The 25,089-nt window shown below is 40.1% G+C and overlaps 1 protein-coding gene across 2 annotated transcripts in view; it reads left to right on the top strand.

Annotated features, from left to right (window-relative positions):
- The first annotated feature begins 8,963 nt into the window (after positions 1-8,963).
- Positions 8,964-25,089, top strand: part of gas2l3 (growth arrest-specific 2 like 3) — a 28,958-nt gene continuing 12,832 nt past the window's right edge. The window contains exons 1-2 of one of the 2 annotated variants that reach the window (XM_044343889.1): positions 8,964-9,087; positions 21,511-21,566. In XM_044343889.1, the coding sequence (XP_044199824.1) occupies positions 21,543-21,566 (24 nt within the window). In that variant the 5' untranslated portion in view covers positions 8,964-9,087; positions 21,511-21,542. Of the gene's footprint in view, positions 9,088-19,155; positions 19,301-21,510; positions 21,567-25,089 lie in introns of those variants that run through there. The other variant, XM_044343890.1, reaches the window with a different exon arrangement.

Here is a 25,089-nt window from a genome sequence, read left to right as displayed (position 1 = left end):
TTTCATACATGAACTTTCATGTTTCAGCTTAATTCAAAGTACCCTAACCATTCACCCCCAACAAATCATCATAATAGGCAGTCACCAGATGAATATCAGGTATATTTCCAGAAGTATTAATTTATGCTTTTATTCTTAAAAGATGATATACAGTATGTAAATTAATTTGTCAGTTCTTGAATTACATTATGAATGAATTTCATAAAGGTATACATCAGAAATGTAGGTTTAAAATCTATAAACATAAAACACACTGAACTTCAGTCCTCACCTCAACATCTTTGCAGCCAACCATTTATACTGCATTTTAAAAGTGATGAGTGGTGTGCAGTGACTGTGAATGTGCACTTAAAAGCAACACGGTCAGTTATGCCATCACACAGAGGTCCTCATCTGATGTGACAGCCAGTCCTCTCCTGGCATATGGCGCAAATGGGGCCAGTATGCCCAAGCTGCCTCCAAGCACCCAGACAAAAGATCCCAGTGGGAGGCTAACCGCGTGTAACGTCCTTACACTTCCCTGCTCGCTGTGGCTTCCTCGCCTGAGGTTTATGTCTCTAAAGTCAGGGGGGGTTGGGAGGGGAGTTTGTGCTTAAGTTATTGGGTGGAAAGTGGCTCCATCTTCTGGCGGTTAGGCATCATGTCTAAATGACTAGACGGATTCGCATCGTTGCTTTAGGAACATACTTGAAAGAGATCAGTTGAGAGGTTTTACACTGGATACAGTCACAGTTGGAGCATGATGCATCCTGGGAGATTAGGGGAGGAAGCAGTGAGTGGTGACCTGGTGGCGACAGTGATCCTGATCAAGCCGGAAGTTATGCTGTGTTTATTGTGTATTTGTCTTTTGTTTTTTTTTTTAAGTTAGTCTTATCTTTGCACAAGATTGTTGTGGATAAAATATTCATATATACATACATACATAATATGCATTTTGCTACACATCAAACAAGAAATAAGTAGCAGGCCAGAGAACTAAATGTTGTCGCATCTTTATAAAGACTGCACCAGAAGCTGAAGGATGAGAATTACAACTGCATTAAAACTTGTTAAACAGTCAACAATAATTCATCCATCCAAATGTAATTTATCTATCATAAACTACAGTTATATAGTTTATTTTCTGAGTTATGCTGGTTTTCTTTCTTTTTTTTTCTTTTTTTATTGGTGCAGAGTGACAGTACATACTTAGAGCTGTCCACTTGTGATCAGATCACCCAAGACACATGTTAATGCTAGGTGTGAACAGGGCCATAGAGACCAACAGAGGTAAAGACATAACATACACAGAGCAAGCACACAAGCAACAACACATACCATAATGTGTACATTCAAATAGAGGAAACATCACAAAAACAGACAAAACAAATACAAAATAACGATGATTATAATAGAATAAAAGATGAAAAGATGTGATGATAACACACAAACCACTTATGAACGTGTTTATGCTGGTTTTTTATTGTTTGCTCATAGCAAAGGGGATATATAAATGCAGCCTATTAATGTGACTGAATAATGACAGTGGGCATTGTATTCTTGATCCCAAATTGAATAATTACTTGAATTAAATAGATGCTTAAAACTTTGAGTATGCGCCATAAAATATGTACAATATTGTATTTTGAGCTCCTGAACTCATAGATAGCCTTAGAGTAAAATGTATCCTGTATTGGTTTAGGTCAAACCCAAAAGCTAATATTGTAAGTTTTGACCTAAAGGCTTTGGGTTCACTGTATGTCAATTGGTTTTGGTGATTTGATTACTTACAAATTTGTAAGAGAATATGCACCACACAAGTACAATATCAAGTAAGGTGTGTGATGGATTATTAGCGGTCTTGTAGAGAGGTCCTGTGATAAAATATAGTTGTACAGCTTTATTATTTTAGTTTAGCTTACAGTGTGCATTTTCCCAATAAAGTTATTTTGTAGACAAATTTCCACAATCAAACACTTGTTGTAGCCTAAGAATCCTGGTTACACTGTACTTAAAAGGAACTTAAGGGCGATAAAGTGCAGACATTATGCACAGAGAGCAGTGGGTGGGGGGTTAGAAGGCCCCAGGGCCTCCTAACCGGTCGGTCACTAAAGGTCACTGACGCACATCAGGGAATGATGTGAAATTATTTGAAAGATTAGTGGTTGAAAGACCAGTCTTCCACTTTCTCCACTCTGTTGTCTGGCAGCTGCCTTTAACAGCTAATATTAGCATATGCATGCAAGTCAGTCTGACACAGTGGCTTTGATCTCTGTTAAGTTAAGTTATTTATGTCCACTGTAAATCTAAACTGGTTGGTCTTTAGTTATTACATTTTATTTTAATGTCATGAATTCAAGTGGCAGCAAGTCATGTAGGTCCAGGAAGCAGTATAATCTCACTGGACGCTGTGTTGTGATAATGGTGACCTTTTCGTGACCATCTCCACATTTTCACATCCCCTCGTCTCTTGTGGACATTTTCTGTGTTGCCCTTTGATTAAATGTTGCAGGAGGTTACACAACAAACCTTCCCCCGATTCCTCTTCAGAGGACAATTCACAATCTGGATCATCAGCAGCATTGTCTCTTGGCTCTGAAATACCCTTTATCTTTAAAGCTCTTATCCTATATCACTGTTGCAGTGCTGAATAAAAGGTAATGCTTCTTGGTCAGTAAATTTTCTGGAACTCATTAAGTGTGTGTCTCAAAAAGCAGTTAAAGACGTTTTGTTTAGGTTTTGTCTGTATTAACATAATGTAAATTACACTTTTGTTTCCAGAAGTAAACCAAACCCACAGGAAGGGTGAGAGTGTGTCAGTAAGGGGCACCGTTCACATACAAATATACTTGAAATTGAATTGTCCACCAAGACATGTTGGTTTCTAACCAAACTGACGATTTAAGAATAAGGATGATGCTTAAGAGATGTGGAACCTAACATGATGTCAGTCTTCAAAACAGGCCTTATATGACTAATCGCGAGAAAGCTGCTGTCTTTGGGGGTGAATTTCCCTGCTCAGTGGTAGATCATCACTGCTATTGAAGAGGGGGAAGGTGTTTCAGACTCTCTACACTCTCTTCCTCCACGTCTGAGATTTAAACCACCACCTTTTAAATCACAAGCACACACAAGAGCTTTTCACTGCATGTAATCAGATCATTCTTTTCTGTGCCTGATGATGATAAACTTCCATACATTCATAAACGGACTGACCTGACAGTCTTACAATAAATGAATGAACCAGATTCAAAGAAATAAAACTCTAGTTGTGAAAAATAAGTAAAAGAGCAAAATGTTTTAAATGGACAAATCAACAAAACAAAAGATGCGTCAAGATTTTTTTTCTGCTGCTATTTGCAATCTTTTTCTTCCTTTTTTTTCAAAAATAGTGGCCAAACTATTTAATTAATTGAAAACTGATGCGTGTGTTTGTCCATTTTCATCACTAGGTGGCGCTTGTGTTTAAAGGTTGGGAGCTAGTTCAGGGCAGAGGCATGTTGAGGATTATCATGAAATATATCAGTCTGTCAAAATATTCAGTATCATCTTGATTGATTGTATGTTTAATGCAATGATTTACTTGTTTTTGTAGTTTTTGGTTTCTGTTGTTGCTGCTGTTCATACAGTAATCCAGCCACTGGCAGACTGGTTGGGCTAAAAAATACCAATGCCCTCACAGTAGAGCAAACATGATAAAATGCCCTCTAAGATGCCCACACAAAGGAGAATACAGACCAAAGTTCTGTAATGGCTGTCTTAGTTATGGTAAATCAGGATGAAGGGCCCTCATGGGTGCCCTTTCAGTGGAAGAAAATGCTACAGTGTCCTGTAAAGTGCCCACACAAGATGTAATGCAGTGCCTTATAAGCTGCCATTGTAATGGGGTGAGCTGGAGGTTCTATATGAGCCCTTCCACTGAAAAAGAAAGTGGAAATAGTTTCCTCTTAGGTGCCCTCAGCTGTGAGAAAACATGATGCCATGATGAGTGCCCTTTCAGTGAACAAAAGAACATGGTGAAGTGCCCTGTAGGGCACACTGTATGGGAAAAAACATTGTGAAGTGCCCTTCCAGTCAAGAACATGAGATACTGTTCCCTATAAGATGCTCTTACGATGGAGTAAACTGGCTATTATGGTAGAAATTAATGTATACTTTATGTAGGCTGACCATTAGGGAAGTAAAGCACCCTTACATGTTGTGGCTGATATTATTCCATCCAGTTGATTTTGATACAGTATTAGTTTGCTCAGTCACGCCTCTTTAGATTGTTCTATTGTCTTTGGGTCAGTGCAGTCTAAGCTGCCAGTGATAACTGCATCTGTTGAGCAGTCATTCTCCAAACTGAAGCTGATCAAGATCCAGCTTCAGATGCTCTCAGATCTTCTGCTGTTGTCCATTGAGAGGAGCATCCCAATGGACCATAACGAGGTCATTAAGATTTACAAACTCATGGCCAAAAGAATTCTCTTTTGATTTCACCAATCTTGCTTCTCACTTCCCTGATAAGACTGCTCAAAACAGCTAACTCTCAAAATTATTAATAGTCCAATGTGTTTACTACAGATGTGTTTGAGAAATAAACATTTTAAACATTACCAATTCCCTGCATTTTATTACAGAGATGTCTACAAAAAATGTTTAAAAGTAAATTCTTTTTACTACAGAGGTGTTGTTTTCCTTATACTCTTAGTCTTAACTAGGGATGTAGCCTTTTTACCAAACATGCATCGTTGTTCTGTCTTGATGGGGGCCCATTGAATGTATCAGGTACCCTTTGTATTTTTTTGCCTCTGCCCCTCAGACAGCCTGAGTCTGCCAATGGATTCAGCCTATATACAGGTAATGCATGAGAGCTTTCCCATTTCCTGTTCAAGATACTCATGGTATGGTAACAAGACTGCTCCCAGCTGGCCCTTAGTTCAGAAGGTGTTTAGTAGGTGATTAAGGAATTTGTTTCATTTGAGTTTTCCACAAAACCTTCTACTGCTGGAGCTTCAGCTCTAAATTCCCAGAATACACCCTAAAAACATTAAGCATCTTTTTTTTTACTGTGATCACTAAATGGAAGTAATGTTGCAACACTCCAACAGATCCTTCTCACAATCTAGTGCCCAGCTGTCGTGTAAAGTATGTAATTACTTTCATACTATGCTGTATGGCAGTTAGTATACAGTACAAACATAAGAGAAAGCCAAATACTTTACAATTATGATTTTAATACTTTATTGCATATATATTTTTTATATGTCTGGATTCGTCTCAACAACATGCACAATTTAAATTAATTTCCTACAGCATTGCATTACATTCTGGGACGAGAGTATCTACCAATACCGCATTCAAAAATCAAGCTAATTTATTATGTGTACTGGCATTTTTTTTCTAATTCTATTAAGAATACACTTTGTAACATTATTGGCAATTGGCATGTTTGAAAACGTAAAAGACAGCCTGCAAAAATATTTTTTTTAATTTATATTAATACTGGAGCCATCTGACATCTATAGTTTAATTTCTTTCACTTCATAATTATGTTCAGTTATAAATAGCTCCATGCACATTGCATTGTGGGACACAGTGTCCAATAATAACATGGACATTGTTTAACCTTTAAGTTTAATTCACTTTAATTTTATAAGTATATGTGTACTGCATGTGCTTTGCAAAGCACAGAATTAGTATATATGATATGAATGTGGGACAGACGAGTCTCAGCAGGGTGAACACAGCTGTATCTAATGACATTAATAACTTGTTATCAGCTGCAGCTGTGTCGACCCCTCTGTGAAAAAGGCTTTTTCTGTTTGTATTGTTTGTTATTTACTTTTCAGAACTTTTTTTTGAGGATATATTTGACCCCAGAGAGATATGTTGTTGAGCTGATGCGATTATGGACTCTTTTGGCATCTTTTTTACTCTAAGTTGTGTCGTAATGTTCATTGTGTGCCTGAAATACAACACGTTTTCCACAGAAGTTTGACTTGTTACGACAGGAAACACACAGGTGTATCTAATAACACTAACGATGACTTCACTCCATTCATGTCTCAGGAAGCCACGCCAGTGAGGAAGCTTGTCCTATAGATGCGGGGCCCCGGAACAAGCTAACATTAATGCCTTTAATTGCTTGTGAGCTTTTCATCCAATGAAACATCTGCCATGAAAAGACTGACCATAAAATAGTTAAATACCCCTCAAACAAAGGAATTACATGAAACACATCCCCAGTGTTATGTGGCTTTTTCACCTGCTTTAAAGGAAGTATTGCATTATATGTGTTTCCACATTTGTTTGTATAAAACAGACGAACTGGATATTTCACAATCAGCATTGGCTACAGAAAAGAATGCCCCATTAAGAAATGGTTCAAGGACGTCACAGCACCACCCGCATTGATCGATAGCTGGGTTGATTTCTTTGGAAGTGCAGTGTCGAAACAATAACACCTGTGGTTTTCCTGCTGTGCCAACCAATATCAGATTTTGGGAGAACTCAAACAAAGAATACCCAGAAAAACTAAATAAACAAATGCCCAAATAATGCTAAATGTCTTCTGAAGTCTAAACCTGTGTGAGAAACACACAGTTGATCAATAAAAACCATGTGCATGGACTGACATCATTTGGACTGAGTGTGCATTGCATCCAGGTTTTAGCACCTAATCTCTCTACAGAACAAACATGAGACTCAACATGAGAGTGAGTTTAATTTTATTTGAACGTTGACTGGATTTGTCTCAATAGTGTAGGATTGATTCAGAATTCACTGAGGGAATTCTCAAATTTTTGTTATACATTGTCATGTTTTATCTTAACTACATTTATCTTTGGTTTTTGAGTAAGGATCAGTTGAGCTGAGTTTGTTTAAAACGTGCTATTTACTTAACATGATGTTACTGATTAGCAGGTTATCAGGTCAGGAAGGCTGTGGTAGGTTGAACACTGTGTTTTCAGAGTGAAACGTGCCCTTGACTGAACCCTGGCACACAAGGCAAATGTTTAATCTTCAAAACAACACATGAATCCATTAAAGGGAGAGGCATCCTGCAGTAAAAGGACAATTAAACTCACTACAGTCATCACGAAAAACAAGTTTCTAAAAACTAGTCATCTACTGTAGTTGTGTGTGTTGTTGTACATTTCGACGACAGAACAATATCCAGTGTCAGGGAGCGTAAAAGGGTCGGCTGGCCCGACAGCTGGAAGACTGGCTGTTTCCTGAAGTATTTATAACAAAAAAAGGTTCAACTGTAGGCTGCCATGGTTTCAGTCCACAATGGCAAGGGTGCGGCTGAAACACAACACAAACCAGTCCTCCTTCCCACTCATGAGACGAGACAGTCCTGAATAGCCCCTGAAGAGACACCTGGATGAAGGGGGGCTTGTCCGCCTCATTGTTTGCCACAAAGTAGGCCAGTGTCACTTTATATATGGCTCAATGATGTTTGTATGGAGACACAATGGTAGTCAACATCATTACCGTTCATTCACTATTTTCAGGGATGCCATGAAACAAGGGGCCCCTAATGACAGCTGAGGTAATACTGTTTACATGAAGTATTTTTTGCATTGCACAATGTGAACCAGATGTCATAGTATCTACCAATTAGACCTGAAAACATAACCAATGTTCCACACCTTTCTCACCTTTGTCCTGCACTTTCTTTTCAGTTCACAATCTGATTAGCATTTATTTTTCTTGTTGTCTTGTTCTGTCCACATTTTTTCTCATTCTCAACTTTTTCTGCCAGTCTTTCTTCGCAGTTTGTCCATAGTAGTTGAAACCATTGACTCTGTTTTGTACATGCATCACTATCAACAACAATCCTGCACAGAGGTTGAGATCTATATTAAACCCTTTTTGTTTTTGTGACATTTTGTGGCTTTGTTTACTCAGTGTTTGTGGTCCAACAAACCTCACGACTGTATGTATAAAATTACTAACAATAATTGCACAATTTTTTCTATTTTATCCATCAAATATATTTGTTTCTTTTCTTCCAAGCTTATAAAAACCTAATATGTAGTATTAAAGTATTGAAGTGGTAACCTGTCCCTTTGCCACAAACTGTACTTCTTCATTTGATGAAAGTGACAAAATACAAATATGACCATAAAGCATTGCTATCAGACCAGATAGGGAAATGTGTCATGTTTTATGTTATATGGACTTTGCATGAACAAATATACAGTCATTTTGTTTGCCAAAAAGTCACTCACAGACAATGCCAATGTACAGTTTGATGTCCTCCACAGTGACATTACTTATCTATATATTTGGGGTCAGTTATAGATCCCAGAGAGGTCCAAACTCCCTGTTGGACCTTTTATGAACAAACAACACAAATCAGATATAGAGCATCAAATCCACTTTTTACAGCCGGCGTCTCAGAGCCCTCAGACGGAAGTAATGTGTCATATTCAGAAGCAGACTTCCAAAACATCATTTCAGTTTATGGGTTTTAGAGAATTCTCATAAAAGGCCATAAAGCTGATAAAAACAATAATAAGGAGTCCTCTGGACCCCAAACAAAACATTATGGTTAAAATGTATTGTACGAGTGCACTATTATGGAATTATAAACATATAATAGTTGTAATAGTAACAGTAATAGTTATAATATAAAAGTGCAACTAAAAAAGCATGTAGAAAGTGGTTGGATTCCTAGTAGCATCTCTACAACTGTTAAATGAAGAGCTGAAAAGTAAGACTGCAAACAAAGAAAGTGAAAATAGAAGGAAATTTTTTTTAAAAGAATCACTTTACTTAGCTTATCCCAATAACCAACCACTTAAACAATGTTATCTAAAGACGTGGGACGCTTTTATAGCTCCAGCCACTTCTGTTTCATTGCTATGAATGGGTTTTCATCATTCAGTAAAATGACACTCAGGTGAGCGTGTGACCCCGCCCCCAGCGTACGGAGCGCTCTGATTGGCTGATTCGAACAGCGCTGCCCACAAACACACAACATTGGAGAACAAGAGTAACTCCCGATGACTGGAGTACCAACTCAAGATTTCCACAAGGAAAAAAAACGCTTTATATCGATACAAACGGCCCCGGCGTTTCTTCAGGAAGACTTCAGTCCCTTCACTGTTGCTGGTAAGTTTAAAAAGCCTTACTTTATCTCATTGCGGAATTACCGGGGAAAGTTATCCGAAAGTTTTCTCCGGTTTCTCCCCAAAATCCATGATGGAGCCTCGTGGAAGCTGTTAACGTGGTTCCGAGCAAAATGTAAAAAAAGCCGCTATTTTAATATGAACTGAAGTCCAGCGTGTTTTTATGAAAGTGTAACTCTCGTACAATATAATTACTTGTTTGTAAGCTGCTTGGAGCTACAAAAGAACACTATATGAATTATAGTGGAAGTTAAATGTTAGGTTTTTTGCCTAAAATGTTTGCGACAGAGATGACTGTTAGCTTAAAGTCTATGGTAGCCCAAGTGACATTCACTTTCACCTAAACGCTGTGGTTATTGTTGGTTAAACGCTTCATTTTCCGTTTCACAAGAGCTATAATCAAGTTTAAATGAAGAGGGTGTAATTTTAAACCAATTTGCAGCTCTGCATTTGACTTTACTTTTACGTAATGGCAGGTAATTGACTCTGACAGGTCTGTGCGTGCTTGTGTTGAGCATGAAACAACAGTGTGCAGCATGTACACATTTATCCCTGATTTGCAGGTGGGAATGCATAGGTAAGAGGATCAGTGTTTACTGGTGCATAATATATAATCTGGGAGCTAGTGGCTGCTGATGTGTTGGGTGATAAATAATGTGAGGTGCGGTGGATGATGGGATTAAGTGAGTGTTGTGTTTGTGGAGAGTTCGTTGTTGGTTAAATCTGCTTTCCTGTGGGAGAATAGCAGGCACTCATGATGCTGTTTTTGGATCAAAGCACACACACACTGATGGACATGCTTTATCCTGCTGGTGTGCCAGGACAATAAAGTTAGTTGTATGAAATATGAAGTCTTGAACATTTGACAATCCTGGTTTCCTGTTGGAGGAAAAAGGATGAAGTAAAGGCTCAGCAGGTGCTTCCTGCAAAGGGTGTGACAGCAGGGAAAGACCATTCATACACACACACTGCACTTCAGACGCTGGTGATGAATTTATGGTGATGTTTATTTGTGTCCTTATGACAGCAAGATCTCTTCTCTTGACTTTGTGAATGGCTGTTTAATTTTAATTTGTGTTTCCACTATGATGTCTAGTCATTAGATTGGATTTTCTCCAGAAAAAGGAAGTAGATGAATGAGAACAGGCGTGTCATTATTATTCATCCTCACATGTTGTTCGTGAAAAATAAATATTGCTCCGCTATAAAATTTTATTGTTCCACACTTGTATATCTTATCAACTTCACATCCAACGATCGCCAACCTCCCTATTGATCCAAACACCAATCAGCTGATGGGTAGTGTGACCCTGCTGGCTTAACCTGCTCAGCTGTTCACAAATTAACTGGTATCATTGAGACTTAACTCAGTGATCAGATTAGTGTGCTTCTTCTACCATGTTGAAATGTTAAGTTGTTTGAAGCTGCATTAACCACGATCTTGTCAAAATCTACCTCCATATAAATCATATTAGCCTGAATCACAAAATGAAGCTGCAACAGTGAACAGTTCTTTTCCCACTGTTACTATTCTTATTTGCCCAAAAGAAATCCTGTTGTCAGTCTGGAGTTTCTCCAACCACAGAAGAGTCACGAGTTTAGACTTGCAAATTAACTCAGTGTGTTTTCTGAAAAGGCACTAAGTGAACACTGCTCTAGAGAAAATTGGACTCGCCAGTGTTAGATTTATTGTTTCTTTTCTATTTGCTTTCCTCTGGTGCGTCTCAGAACTAACAGATTGCTAAATATGACTATTTAAAGCTGCGCTGATTGATTTTTTTCTAAGTTAGCGATGGAAAAAAAAAATACTGATGTCTAATGTGAAAGGTGTTGCTCAAAGTGACAAACACAGAGAATTATCACTAAACTCTGCAGTTCTCCTCAGCTCTATGGCTTGTTTTAGCATCTTTCAGCTCATTGTTTGACTCCAAATCATTCCTTATGTTGCTCTGTGTCTGCTGGATGTGTAAATAGGCAACTGTTTGCAAAAATGTGTGCTGTATCAACATTAATATGTCAATATTGTGTGTACAGCTTGTTGCACCACCGCCAAGTGGCCAAAAATATACATTTACTGCATCAAACTTCTCAAACTATTGCTTCTTGCAGCCATTTAGAGCTACAATATACAGAATAATATACAATATAAGTGCAGCTTTAGATAATTTAGAAGATTGTATTACAAGAGCAGTATACGGCTATGTATGTAACTCTTTATGTTAGGTAAGGACAGTGCTATTTGAACTGCACCAAAATCTTCAACTGGGCAGGATGACCGTGTACTAAAAGTGTATCTATTAAATGAACTTCTTATGAGTCCAATGTGACTTTTGTTTACAAGCCTGGATTCATTGTAAGTTGGCTGGCGAGCAAACCGATAAACAAATAAAAATGCAACAAGATTTTCTACAATGGCTCAGACCAAAAAAGTGAAAGCTGAAAGTGTCACTGTAATGCCGTCGCGGTTTGAACTGCGCAACGATCTGTCACCACATCACTGACAATACAGTACGACAGTGTGTTTTAGACTAAGCTGTCACTGCCCAGCTTTCAATGAATGAGCACACAGAAGTAGCAACCCCAATTCTGCCTATCTTCATTATCACCATCTGCTTGATCTTTGGCATCAGGCCTGGCATTTTGGGCCTGTCCAGGCCCCCGAAAGAAGTTAAGACAGAGGCGTGCGCACACACACACACACACACACACACACACAAAACGAACCACAGATGAGACAAAGAAGGGCACATATGGGCTGCGATGCTGCGTGTGTGGACACAATAGAGATGATAATGAAATCTCAGATTACCCCTCATTTATTTAGGGTACAGTTTATTGGAAGGGAGTGGGGGGGGGGGGGGGGGTTAGGGATAAGTGTGTGTGTGTATGTTAGGGATGTTTCTGATGGTGGATATGTTTGGTTCCTGTAAATCTAAAAAGCTGCACAGAAGAGCTGACATCATGCATTATTCATACATGATGGTTTGGATTAGTGACATTCGTATGAGTTCATTTCCAAAATGTTTCTTATGTTTAGGAAAACAAATAAGCTTTAAATACAGAATAGACTGACGGAAGGAAAAAAAAAGTTGGCATTTTTGTCAACCACTACTGTTTCTTTTAAAATGTTAAAAATATCAACATGTCCTTTATGTTTGAGCTACCAGTCATTTAAAAAAAAAAAGTAACATCCTTTAAAAGTTTTAGAACTCATCTCAGTAAACCTGATTTATTTGTTGGTTGTCTCTGGTCATGCTGCAAAGAAGCACTCGCTGAACCAGTTGAACTGAGTTGAACTCAACTTATGTCACAGTCATGTGGTCGATTAGTTTCTGCAGACCAGTTCATGTCATAGCTCAAATGAATGAAGGTCAACTGTTGTCTGAGGATTCAGCTCCTCCTAAATTACATAAAGTCTTCAAGTCATTGTTGACCTGTCAGTGTTGTAGCTGGAGTCTCTTTAAGTATCAAGTCTTGCACCCTTAACTGCAGCTTCTTTTTTGAAATGATCAGAAATTATTTTTTTCCCAAACAAACCTTAAGACTGTCATCCAAGATGTGAGATAACTCAACTATCTGTATTCTTTCAATACTATAATACAGCCTCATATGGAGGGTGGTGAAAAATGTCTGTTTGTGTAGATTAAGATCACAAGTCAGTTTGTGGTCATAGATATTGTCATTTCCTGTCAGCACAGCCAGTTTGAGGACTTTGTTTTATTTGAGCACTTCTCTGTTCTCATTTGTTTCCATATTTGTCACTTAAAAACATCCTTTAATCACTGAGTTTCTCTCTACTCACCGAGGACCTAACAAGGAGGGAACACAGGTTTCTCCCAGCATGGTCTTAACTCTTGTGAGGCTGATTAAGATGAAAGGTGCTCCAGTTTTTAAATCCTACCCTTCTTCCCACCACACACACACACACACACACACTAACCAGGATTATTATGTGACAAACAAACGTGGCTAATCAGGCTGAACACGATGACCCCTCAACCTTTCACGTCTCCTTGGCCTGACCTTCTGTGAAGAGTTGGGAAAGGGGGGACGTGGCTGTTTGGGCTACAGAGGCTTATCTCAACTGACCCTGATAAGGCTTGTTACATGGAAATACTGGGGCTGTGAGTTTGGAGGTTGTACATTTCAATTTGTGAGGGGGAAAAAAGTTAATTATTGGCAGAACTTTGTGATGCAGCATAACATATTCAGTATGATTTAAAATATCAGTTACCAGTAAAGGAAATGGAATTCAATGATTAATATGTTGACAATAAAGGAGGAGCCCAGCCATAATTCATAAACTGTATTTACACTGGCAAGTTTATGGTAGTAGACGTCCATTACAACGCCCTGTCGGTTTTGGCAGCTGGACAGATGTCACGTTTTGAAATCAGTTTCTGCAAGCCTTCGTTCTTTCCTGGTTCACCTTTCTGTCAACAGTTTTATATCCCAGTTCCCATTAACTGCTGGTGATGCACTTCTGTTCATTATGAGACGACCATCAGTTACAAACTTTAACAGCTGAGGAAACATCAACGGTCAAGTCTGCAGTGATCTCAGGTATTTCAAACTGCCAGCTCGCTGGGCGACTGAAGCAATGATGTAATTGCAGTTAGCTGGCCTCGTGTGTGTGTGTGTGGGTGTGGGTGTGGGTGTGTATGAGGTCAGCAGAAACGGCTCAGAGTGGGCATCCTGCCAGGCCTGCTGCAGCTTAAAGGATGCCGTGCCTGTGTTGGCCACTGCTGATTGACTCAGCTTCACTGATTGCAGACAACGTGTAGGAGGAGAGTTTAAAGAGGAGGAAGACAACACTGGAAATGGAAAATGGTTAAACTGGTGACATCATGGAACTCCATTGGAGACCTGGCTTGTTGGGGTTTGGCTGTTGCTCAGTTTAGTATTTTTGTCAAAGTCAGTAGTCTGAGGAAGACATGTTTCCAAATGTAGGTTACTGGGATATAATAAAGTCTTGTCTTTGAGCTGAGGCCTCTGCATGTTTCAAACAAAGCAGATCATGTGATCTGTCACCTGACTACACATCACCCAACCCATTCATTCATATATTTCCCTAAAGTCTAACTAAAGTTAGAGGTGTGGAAAGAAACCATAGAGAACGGCAGGCTATCATCTCTCCTTTTGAACACTTGAGTCACTGTATATTTTCTCTGCCAAAATATACAACTATTGCTTATATAGTTAGTTGCTGTTTCAAGCTTTGAAATGTGGCAAAATCCTTTCATCAAGTCTGCTAAGATTTATTGTTCTTTTGGCTTCCTGTAACTTGTAGACTCTGCAGGAAACCCTGAAGTTTAAAGTCCCATATACTTGAATAGTTTAGTCCCCTCTGCTGAGAGACTTTGTTTACTTTAATTACTGGATTGAACATATTATCATTATAAGTACTTCATGAGACTGTAACGCTTACAGCAGAGTTACAGTTGCACAAAGGTGTCCTCTGAAAAACAAGACGGTTGACCCAATATGCTTTGCGTAAATTCACAGCTGATTGTATCTTCTGTTTACGGAGGGGTTTGACTCCAAGGTGCAAGAGGTGTTGTGCTGCCAACTGATTGTCCCTTTTTAACCGACCTAGAGTCAGTTGCGTCGGCTCCTTTGCTGGTCAAGATTATGGAAAGCAGAGCAGGAAGCCTGATTCTTAGTCAGCACCAAGGGGCTTTGAAATCCCGAAGCTGACCCGGTGGCGTGTAGTGAGCTGTGGATTACCATCAACAAATCAAAATGGGATTGGCAGGTGGCTCCCACTCATTCAAGCCTTTAAGATGGGCTTTACTTACAGTGTCTCACCTCTAAAGGAAGACCGTTCCAACAAGGGCAGGAGGAAGCAGGCCAAGAAATGTTTAAATCCTTCTTGAAAGGGGGGATAGTCTTTTACCATTGGAAAACCATGGTAAGCAAGCGTGTACAGGCCCAGGAGGAACTGAATTGCTTTTGAAAGTAAAGTTCCATTAAAGATGTGGGGCTCACTTCTTCAACAGACCGTTGACGTATATTTACTTTTTTCATTCTCCTCCACTGAATGAATTTCCCACTCGACACAGTGCAGCCGGGCCCCATCTGTAATGAAAGGGGGGAGGCCGGGCTCTAAATGAAACGCTCCTCCGACAGGGTAATTAAGTCCAGACACAAAGGCTCAGCAGGAAGGAGTTTAATAGAGGAGGAGTTGGTATTCTCTGGGGGGAAGTTGGATCCAGGAGAACCCTTTTGGACTGCAGGGAAGGGGAAAGGATCTGGATGTTCACTGGCTCCGTGTACTGGCCTGAAGCCACTTCACACCATGAGTACCGGGGACACACACAAAGATATTACTCATGCATTTCTGTTTGTTCAAGTAATCAAATTAAATTCCTAAAAATAGGTCTTTCTCTCATCAAAAACACCTTTTTTAATAAGACTTTATCAAACAGAATCCTACTTGAGATATTTAGATGTAAAAGATATAAAACAGCGTCTAAAGGCCGGCGTGTGCTAGAAACACCATGGTTCATACAACCTGCTGTTGGACCATGTCTAAAGGCAAAACTGTTTATACCTGTTAGAAATGGCCACAACTGCAGGCCCAGCAATACACACACACTTTGTTTCTTATTCATGGTGTTGTACTTGGTTGTAAGTGTTCAGTTGTGTGAAGAATGGACAAAATAGAGCTTAAGAGAGAAGTTTAAGTTCCACCTACCTTTTCACCTCTGCACACCTGGCCTTTCACTGTGGGACGCAGGTGTGATCATCGGATTGTCGGTTTCAGAAAGTTACAAAAATTGTTCCAATGTGGGAAAGATGTGAGGGGAGGGGGTTTCAGACAACGTTCAAAGATCCAACATCACTTCGAAACACTCAGAGGCTCCGTCACTTGCATAATGGTGAAGAGTTCAGCCAAATACGGTTTTAAGTTGTTTTGATTTGAGGGGGGAAAAAAGCAGAAATTAGATGAAGACATCATGAGAAATCTGCAAAGTAGGAATGTTTTTCCATCTAAAATCTCTCTGGGTGTCCAGAGCCAACTAGTGAGGTATACAAAGAAGTGTGTACAGAACACATATCATCTTTTAACACATGCTCTAATTAAATGATAAAATAATTTTAACCCATATTTACTGTTTTTATTCCCCTGACACAAATACAATGCCACGTGGTGGAAAAAAAATCAAAAAGGACATCACTGCCTGAACGGTATTTTTAACTCATTACATAATGCGTTCTCATCTCTTTTTTGCACTTATGCACGGGTGCTCGCATGCATTACCGGAGTGCCGCGGGCCGCATGCGTGCGCCACGTGCTGCGTGTGTGTGTGTGTTATGATGACGGAGCGTCGTAGAGGTAGATGCACTCTGCTGTCTGGAATAGCGCTGATCCTCTTAACTGATTACTGGCTACAACTAGAAAGAGGCGACCTGCGTGGGGAACATGCGGACAGATGTCTCACCCCCTCCCTCAGCAAAACACACACATATACACACAGTATCTATGTTTAGTTCAAGCTATAGGGAAGCTCGGACTAGATCCCCTTTCCTTTTAATAGACTCCAAGTCTATTATACTGGTCATTTGTTTCCGGACAAAGGCAATTCCACTAATTTATTCAGCACCTTTTCCAGGCAGGAATTAGGAAGTGTCAGGCACCCTAAGGAGAAAATAGACCCTTTAATAAGGAAAGGTAGGTGAACTAGCTGTGTCAGTTTAAATCAATACATCCCTTTACATCAGACGATTTGTAAATGTTCAGTTGAAGATGTGTTGGGGGGGGGGGAAAAGTTCAAATGCAGTTACAACAGTATAGAATCAGAATTTTACCCCATTACCTGGAATCAGTGTTGTCTGTAACTAAAGGTGCATTGCTTTTACAAATGTAACATCTGGAAAGGTCATCTGACTTCTTAAAGTGGTCGATTCCATTAAATCCGGACTCAAATAGTAGTTTTCCTGAGGGGGATAAGACCTGAAACAAAGCTTTTATTCCACTCATAACAAGAAATACAGGTTAGTCAACCCAAACCTGAATAGGGTCTTTTGTGTACCAGGTTTCTGTGCCTCATTTACTCAGTTAATCCCTGCTTTTAGAAATATAGAAATATATATATGCTCATATTCTCCAAAACAAAACCTAATGTTTTTAAAATCTTTATGGAGAAATGGGGTCTTTAGAAAATGTTAAAATCCCAGTCAATTCTGTGAACAGGGTTTTTGCAGAAGTGTCCAATATAACATTGTTCATGTGAAACGCAGCTCTTTTGCATTCATGAGCCAAACAAACGACAATGTAAGTTGATCCACAAAGAGGCTCAACTGCATACTTGACATCTAAGAACATAATCTCAAAAACCGCTAGAACCTCTGGATGCGAAATCTTGTTTGCTGACAGACGGAGGAAAGTGACAGAGGAAACGGGATGTAACGGAGGGATGCGAGAAGAGAGACGGCATTGTCGGACTTTTTTTTTTTTTCTCTCTCCCAGCGACCGTGGGGGAATGTGCGTGGTAGTGCTCAGCGCACTGCCCTTTCCACTGGACCACTCCCAAGTTCACCACCACTATAAAATGTGTTTTGTCTTCGCCTCCCCTTTTTGGCATCGATTCTCTCGCCCTCCTCTGTGCTTGACATTTGACAGTGCGTGGGTGCCTTTGGTCCCTGTAGGTAGTCGTGCTCTCAGGCTCCGCCAGGGCCCCAGATGCACACAACTGGAGTCGAAAGCCAAAGATTTACCCTTTGTCCTCTGTTGTTGAGTGTGACCCTTCACAAACGCCCCCATGCTGAAAAGAAGCAGAGCCATTCTGGATTGTTCCCCTCTTCTGAAATCCGAAATGTCGTCGTTCCGTCACTGTTTCTGGTTATTCCGCTTCATAGCCATGAGGACATTTTCCAAACAATGCTTTAAAAGACTTCACTACCCCTTCTGAGATCCTCTCAGGCTTGGACAAGCTTTTCAGTGTTGGTCAATGACCTTTCTTAATCAGTCAGTGATATTTCCATCATTCTTTTTACAAATCAAGTTATTTTCAGTTATTTCAGGCAATCACTCGGAGCACGTTGTGGTTTCGTTTCCAAATTTCGGTCATTTGATCCACTGTTCATTGTAGTGTGTGCCACAAATAGAAGAGTTTCCATAGTTGTTTCTTACCAAAAGTAAATGGTACAGTGAAGACTTCAGGCTAATTTAAGGTGTTCACTCCTTTTTTTTTTGGTTTCAGTGTTCACTCTTGTGCATGATTTAGTGCCTCAGGACATTTGATGCAATACTGTATCTAATTCAGTATGTTCAGAATGAGAGAATGACAGGGTGGATCCACTGCAACCCCCGGAAGTCTTAATTGCCTTGTTAATACGGTACATCTGAGTCAAACAACTCAAAACAGAGCCGGTTGCAACAGCTGTGGAAAACAAACGTCTGTGCAACGTCATGTGCTCTCTTGGAGTCTGCTCTCTCTCCAAGGGGCTTTTGTTCCAACACTTTTCCACAAAGACGGCAAGTGTCACCTTTTTCTTGATGCCTACAGCTCAACGGCAAACCATCAAAATACACCAAAGCCAGAGGCTCTGCAATTATTGTTTTCCTGCCTCCCACCTTAAACTTTCTGCTGAGTGCTGGTCTGGGAGGTTGGAGGAGTGCTCTGGTGGGCCTGGGGGAGGGAGAGGGGGGGGGGATGAAAAGGAAGTAGAGGTAACCCCCCACCTCACCTCCTCTGTCCAATTTCATTCCATCCCGTTGCAGCCTGGCTGGGGAGTTCCTGGTTTGGCTGCTGGCTTGGAGATGAGAAGGAGGTGTGTGTGTATGTGTGTGTGTGTGTGTGTGTGTGTGTGGTGAGGAGGGTGGCAGGCTAACAAAACAATGGAGGCTTTGTGAGAGGGTCCCGCCGTGACAGGATTGTTAGGGGGGGAGAGCAGGGGGGCAGTCAGGGCTTAGCGAAGCGTAGCCACTTCATTAGTCAGGGCTCTCCTTTTGCACCTCCTCCTCCTCCCTCCCTCCCTCCCTCCCTCCCTGTCATCCTCTCGCTGCCTCTCCCTCACCGCTCACTCGCGGAAACCACAGAGGCAGAAGCCACTCCGGCCGGATAGCGCTGAGAGCAGCGCGGGGTTTCGTGGCTCAGTGTTGGTAGCGGTGCCTAGGATGTGCTTCTGATGCTGAGCGGAGTTGTGTGGCGCAGTTTCCTCGCTCAGTACCGTACAGTTTTTGTTCCGAGGTAAGTCGTCTCGTGTTGTCATCCTTCCCGTCCCATCCCGTCCTTGGCTGCTGACTCGCATCCTCTCCCCTCGGAGCTGCAGTTTTGGTGTCGGATGACTGGACGCAGCACTCTCGGGCAGGCCTTTTGATGAATAATTGAGGATGTGATTTTAGTGTCTGTGGTTATGGAGGCTTTTCTGCATGAGAACACAGAAGTTTTTCTGTTTGTCTATTAATTTCATCACTGCGCATGATGACATCAGTGGAAAACACTATCACATATAAATACTGCAGTGTAGAAGTTTCACAAACCCATTTTAGTGTTGAATTCTAGGATCATATGAGATGATATTTGTGTGTATGTATGTCAGTTTGAAGAGGATGGGGGGGATGGTGATGGGGGACTATTGCCTCAGCTGTGTTGACCAAATTATCAGTGTTATTAGGATCTACGTGCTGGTGATTGCTTTCTCCCCCCACCCACTGCCTCTCTTTGTCAAACACACACACATACACACACACACACACACACACACACACACCCTCGGGGACAGTTCAGCATTGGGGTAATCCTTCACATCCTGTGTGGGAAAGGGCAGAGAGGAGCACTGAGACTAACCCCGTCACTTCCTCGTGAGAAAGTCTGATCTACTAAAACTCACTGTGTCTCCAGTAAAAACAACGTCCTGGCTGACTTTTACCCACAGGGCCGTTCGCAACATCCTGTGTTTATTCTGTTTAACCGTCGCTATAATGTCCCCTCGTTACTACTATATATCAGGGCTTGTGGCATCACAGCTACATGGTATTCAACATCAGCAGCTGACTCACCAGAATACCTGCAAAAAAGCAGACTTTATATCTTGTAAACTTGATTATACACTCATTACACAGTGAAAAATACTGTAAAGACTGATTTTTCTACGCTTCAACTAAATCACTATGGCAGTGAGGGAGAATAGTTAGAATAACAACATGTCTGAAATTAGTTTAAAAGAGTGAATGAACTTGATGAGATAATCAGGGTATGTCCTGAATGAAGCTTAAAAGTTGCTGTATGGAACTAGTAAAACTCACAGTTCTTCTTACATCTCGTCCCATTAGTCAGAAGATCTGGTGTAGGGCTGGACGATTAACCAAATTTATTGAATTACTGATAACATGAATGTCTTACTGATAAAAAAAATTTACTCTTGCAGCTATTTTAAAACAACAAAGTGTCTGAATTAAATATACTGAAACTGAGAAAGAACCAATAAATGTCTCCACTTCAGATATATATTTATACTGTAATCAACAAGGGCAATGATATTATAAAAAAGCCAACATGAGAAAGACATTATCTACTAATGTATGGGGAAAAATAATTATTGTTGCCTTCATCATTATTGAGGTAGACGTGACAGTTAACTGTGATATAGACTTACGATCATGTCTCCCACCCCTGGGTTGGTGGGTGAATTATGATATAAAGCACATTGAGTTTACTTGTACTTAAATGTACTATATAGATTTTGTTCCTTGCCTTTGCCTTACTCCAGTGGATGTTGATGCAGTTTACTTTTAAAGAAATAGTTTAGGTGAGAAGATTGATGCCACTGTCGTTTGTCTGTTAAGTATGGAGCTAGAGCCGGGGGCAATTAGCTTAGCTTAGTTTAGCTTAACTTAGGATAAAGATGTAAAATGGGGAATGTGCTAGCCTGGCTCTGTTTAAAAAATCTTTAGACAACCTCTAAAGCTCACTGGTCAACATGTATGTTGTTTATTTACTCCATACATGAATCATTCAGCACTCCTGTGCTGTGTCTCCACTGGTTGTCTGGTGACAACAAGACTTCGGGAAGTCACTGCTTCAGGCTGTTGAAATATTTCCAGCTCATAACTCTTCTGTTTCCTTTCTTCCAGTGTTTACAATAATAATCTTTATAATAAACTTCATTCAGTCATTATGCTAAACTAACTTGTCGTGTCCTGGCTCCATTTAATGCATAGCCATGAGAGTGCTATTACTTTTCTCAAATACCTCTGGGGAAAGAAAGCAAATAACCATATTTGTTGCTTGCTGCATAATCAGATACCATGTGCATCATGATAAGCACTTTTCAGGAAGACAGATGAAACTTTGAAGTCCTTGTTCACACTCTCTCTGAACTGCAACGTGATAGAAGCACAACTGACATTTTGATATAATCTTTTTTTCACCCATATCTCTGTCTTATCTTTCCACAGAATGAAGAAGTGAATAATCTGTGTTCGCAGTCATGGCTGTCCAGGCTGGCATCCAGGTAGGTTCATCACCATTTTGACCAATCCTGTGGACATTTTGGACTTTAGGCACTACTTAGCGTGTGCAGCTACATATGCGTACCAAGTTTAAAATCTCTGCATTGTAGTTGGACTGAGTCCTTGTTACAGAGGCCTCTTAAGGCCAGTCAGCACCATCGTTGGTGTCCAAGCAGTGAGTCATCACTATCTGTGGGCCAAAATGGGGTAGAAGTTCCCAGCCAGAGTCGTTCCAATTAATAAAGAACTGCAGACATCTGTCTCCTACTCCAACAACTGCGGCAAGCCCACCTGTGTTACAGCATGCCGTCTCGTTGTTGTTATGCATGTCTGACGTTCCACTGCTTGGACCCTGAGGAGTTTCTCCGCACATTTTTTAGGGGGAGTGGGTGGACTGTGCAACACTTTTCCTTCCCCTCCCAGCAACGGAGTGCCAACCATCCGAAAATCCAAAACAAACGTATCATGTTACAGATTTGTCACATGGCAGCACCTCTTTAAAAATGCCATTTGTTTAGACTTGCTTTTGTGTAATTTTTCTATTTTCTATTTATGTCTGTTTTTTTTATTGCGTTTCGTCTGTATGTATGGTTATGCTTCATTTCCTCTGTGAAGCACATTGTGACGTCTCTGCTCTCGAAAAGTGCTATATACTTACTCACTCTTTAAGAAAGCCTTTTCTCTGTCATCTGGCTTGGAAAGTCCTGGCCCTTCCCACCCGTCTTGGACCATGGATATGCAAAATATGTATCCCAGCGCTATGTGGATAACGTGGCAAGAACCCTCTCAGACTAATCTCGACATGTTGACGAGGCAATGAAAAGCCTCCCCGAGTTGTTGATTAACTGTGGTTGGATGCTGTAGCTTCTGACGCACCAAATTTACCCCAAGATCCTGTTTATTGGAAGGTTTGTTCCAGGCGATCTTTATGTTGGTGTTTGTAGTTCAGTGTTGCCGCAGGCTGCCTTTTGTTTCCCCAAAATGATTGTTTCTTTGTGCAAACTATGATTGATTAGTTATGAAGAAATAAGCCTTCAACTGACAATTTCAGGGTAACTTTTTGCTTTTTTTAAGCTTAAATTTGTTTTTACATAAGTGCATTCCATTAGTTATGACATACCTTTCAACACCAAAAAGCTGATAAAACCACTGTGTTGATTTAGGCAAAAACATAACTGTGAACAAGAAGTGTCGGAATGCTGGTATCAGTCACAATCACTCATCACAAAGATGCTTTTTTCAGCCACATTCTGAAAAATTAACTGAAAGTTGACAGTGTAAAAGGGTAAGGGGATGCAGAAAACAAACTAAAAAAAACTGTAACAGCAAATCTATTTTGTAAATCTCAATTTTGATACTTGAAAGGGAAACTGCATCTGTATAAAAAGCGTCTTAGTTTGTAGAAAACAGTGGTTCACAGTAGTCCAAAGTGGATGATGATTTTGCTATTGCGTGTTATCAAAGACACTCTGTGAATATTGATCCATATCAGACTGTAGTGATTCTGCAGAGACTGTAACACTGCAGTTACTTCCAGAGCTCAGCTCAGGGCTTCACTGCCCATGTAGAGTAGTCACATTGGATAACTGGTCTCCCTCTGACTGCTCTGCTCATCCATGCTGAAAATGTATTCACTCATGGAAGTATAAGTTGCATATGTGCACATCTATTAATGCAACAGTATAGGATAGTATACTACCAATGGAAAAACATAATATCCGCATGTTTAAGTCTCGTGCCTTAGATGGCTGAACAAATCTCAAATGTTTTGTAATGGCCACGTGCCTTGTTAGTATTTTCAAGAAAACCTAATGTGACGAATTTTTCTCAAATCTTTTACCTTAAGTTTAAATAGAAAGTGAAGGCATTCTCTTTGTTTGTGTATTTACTGACTTACTAGGTAAATATCTGGCCCTTTAGCTGCTAAATGTTCCACTTTGTTCTCCAGCTGGTCGCTAACTTTGTCTAGCTGCAGTTTGTTGCTGTGTAGGTAGATTACGGTGGGTTTATCAGAGCTTTCTCAATGTAACTAGCTGCTGGAAATGAGTCTGATGAGACCAGGTGGACTCAACCAAAACTCTAAAGTTACATCCATAAAACCAAAACAATAAGCTGAAAGACGTTAAAATGCTCTGTAGATCTGAGGGGAACTGCAGAGTTCCGTGATAATTCTCAGCGGGTACATCACTAATAGTCAGCCCTCTCTCATTACACATAGTGATTTGACCCATTGTTTATCTAAACCTATTGAAAAGTGCGGCTTAAACTAAACTAACAATTTGTGACATGTGTAGTTCAGTGTTGGTGAGTCCTGTCACTCACACAAGTAGTGCAACTTTTGTATGCGCTTTTTCTACCAAAAAGAATGCTTGAAATGCTTAAGTAGCTGTTTTAATATATGAAAAAAAAAATTTCTATGATCCTAAAAGATTAAAGGTCAACAACCACGTCATTCGAAGTTTTTAAAAACTGGGATGGCTAAGTAATTGCAAAGGAAACAATATTTCACTTGTTTTAAAGGAAGAGAGAAGCTTAACATTTGACAAAGCTATAGTGTAAAAACAGTCCATTTTTCTTTTTTCTACAGGCTCTTGCATCACACATACATAAATTATTGACATACGGCATGAAGAAAAGGTTTTGTAATACAATGAACAGATGATGGTCATGAGAAAAGCTTACATAATAAACAAGAAAAATACTAGTGAACATTATAGTTAAGAGAAAAGATCTTGATAATACAAGAAACTCTGAAGTATAACATTTAAAACCCTCTACCCAACTGTACATTTTCTGATGTGTTCTTGTTTCAAATCTACCTATCTAAAACATGCTAATTTTATTTTATTTTTTTAAATTCTGTTTCATACTTAAATATTTTAAAAAAACATGTTCAATCCATGATGACATTTGGAATCTATGGCTTCATCAATCATTAGGATACCATCCCACTTGACTGTTTTTTCCAGGAAGTTGGGAGGCCTTCAGTATAAGTGGGTCTGGTTAAGAGCATCAGCTGAACTCATAGAGCGTAAATATGACGTACAGGCACAAACTGATTCAAATCTCAACAGTAGATTGCATTTCTTTGCAGGATTACCAACTCACATTCCTGCGCCTAATGAGGACAGAGGTGGTGTAAGAAAAAAAGATTAACTGAGAATGCCCTGAGAGCCATGCAGATTTTAGTTTACAACATTAGTCTGCTTTAAAACCTGAATGCTCACTGGGGACCTCTATCCAGTCAGGTGACAGAGTACAAGGTTGGATTATCCCCACTGTTCAGTTGTCTTTTCTAATCAGCGCAACATCTTTTACATAACTTCTAAACGTTACACTGCGCTGCCTTATTTTCTAATTAGCTGGATGTCGGGAAACACATATGTTGTTGTGAACCTGCAGAGCACTGCAGGCAGCAGCCTGCCCTTCTGAACTGTTATGTAATGTGTGTGTGTGAGTGTGGGTTGGTCGGTTCATCTCTTTTGAAGTGAGGTAACCTTTTCAGTTTAGAACATCAGGTGTTTT

Source organism: Thunnus albacares, chromosome 23 (genome assembly GCF_914725855.1).
Source record: "Thunnus albacares chromosome 23, fThuAlb1.1, whole genome shotgun sequence".
Classification (NCBI taxonomy): domain Eukaryota; kingdom Metazoa; phylum Chordata; class Actinopteri; order Scombriformes; family Scombridae; genus Thunnus; species Thunnus albacares.
Note: the sequence above shows the minus strand (reverse complement) of the source record. Positions and strands in the feature narration are given on the sequence as shown.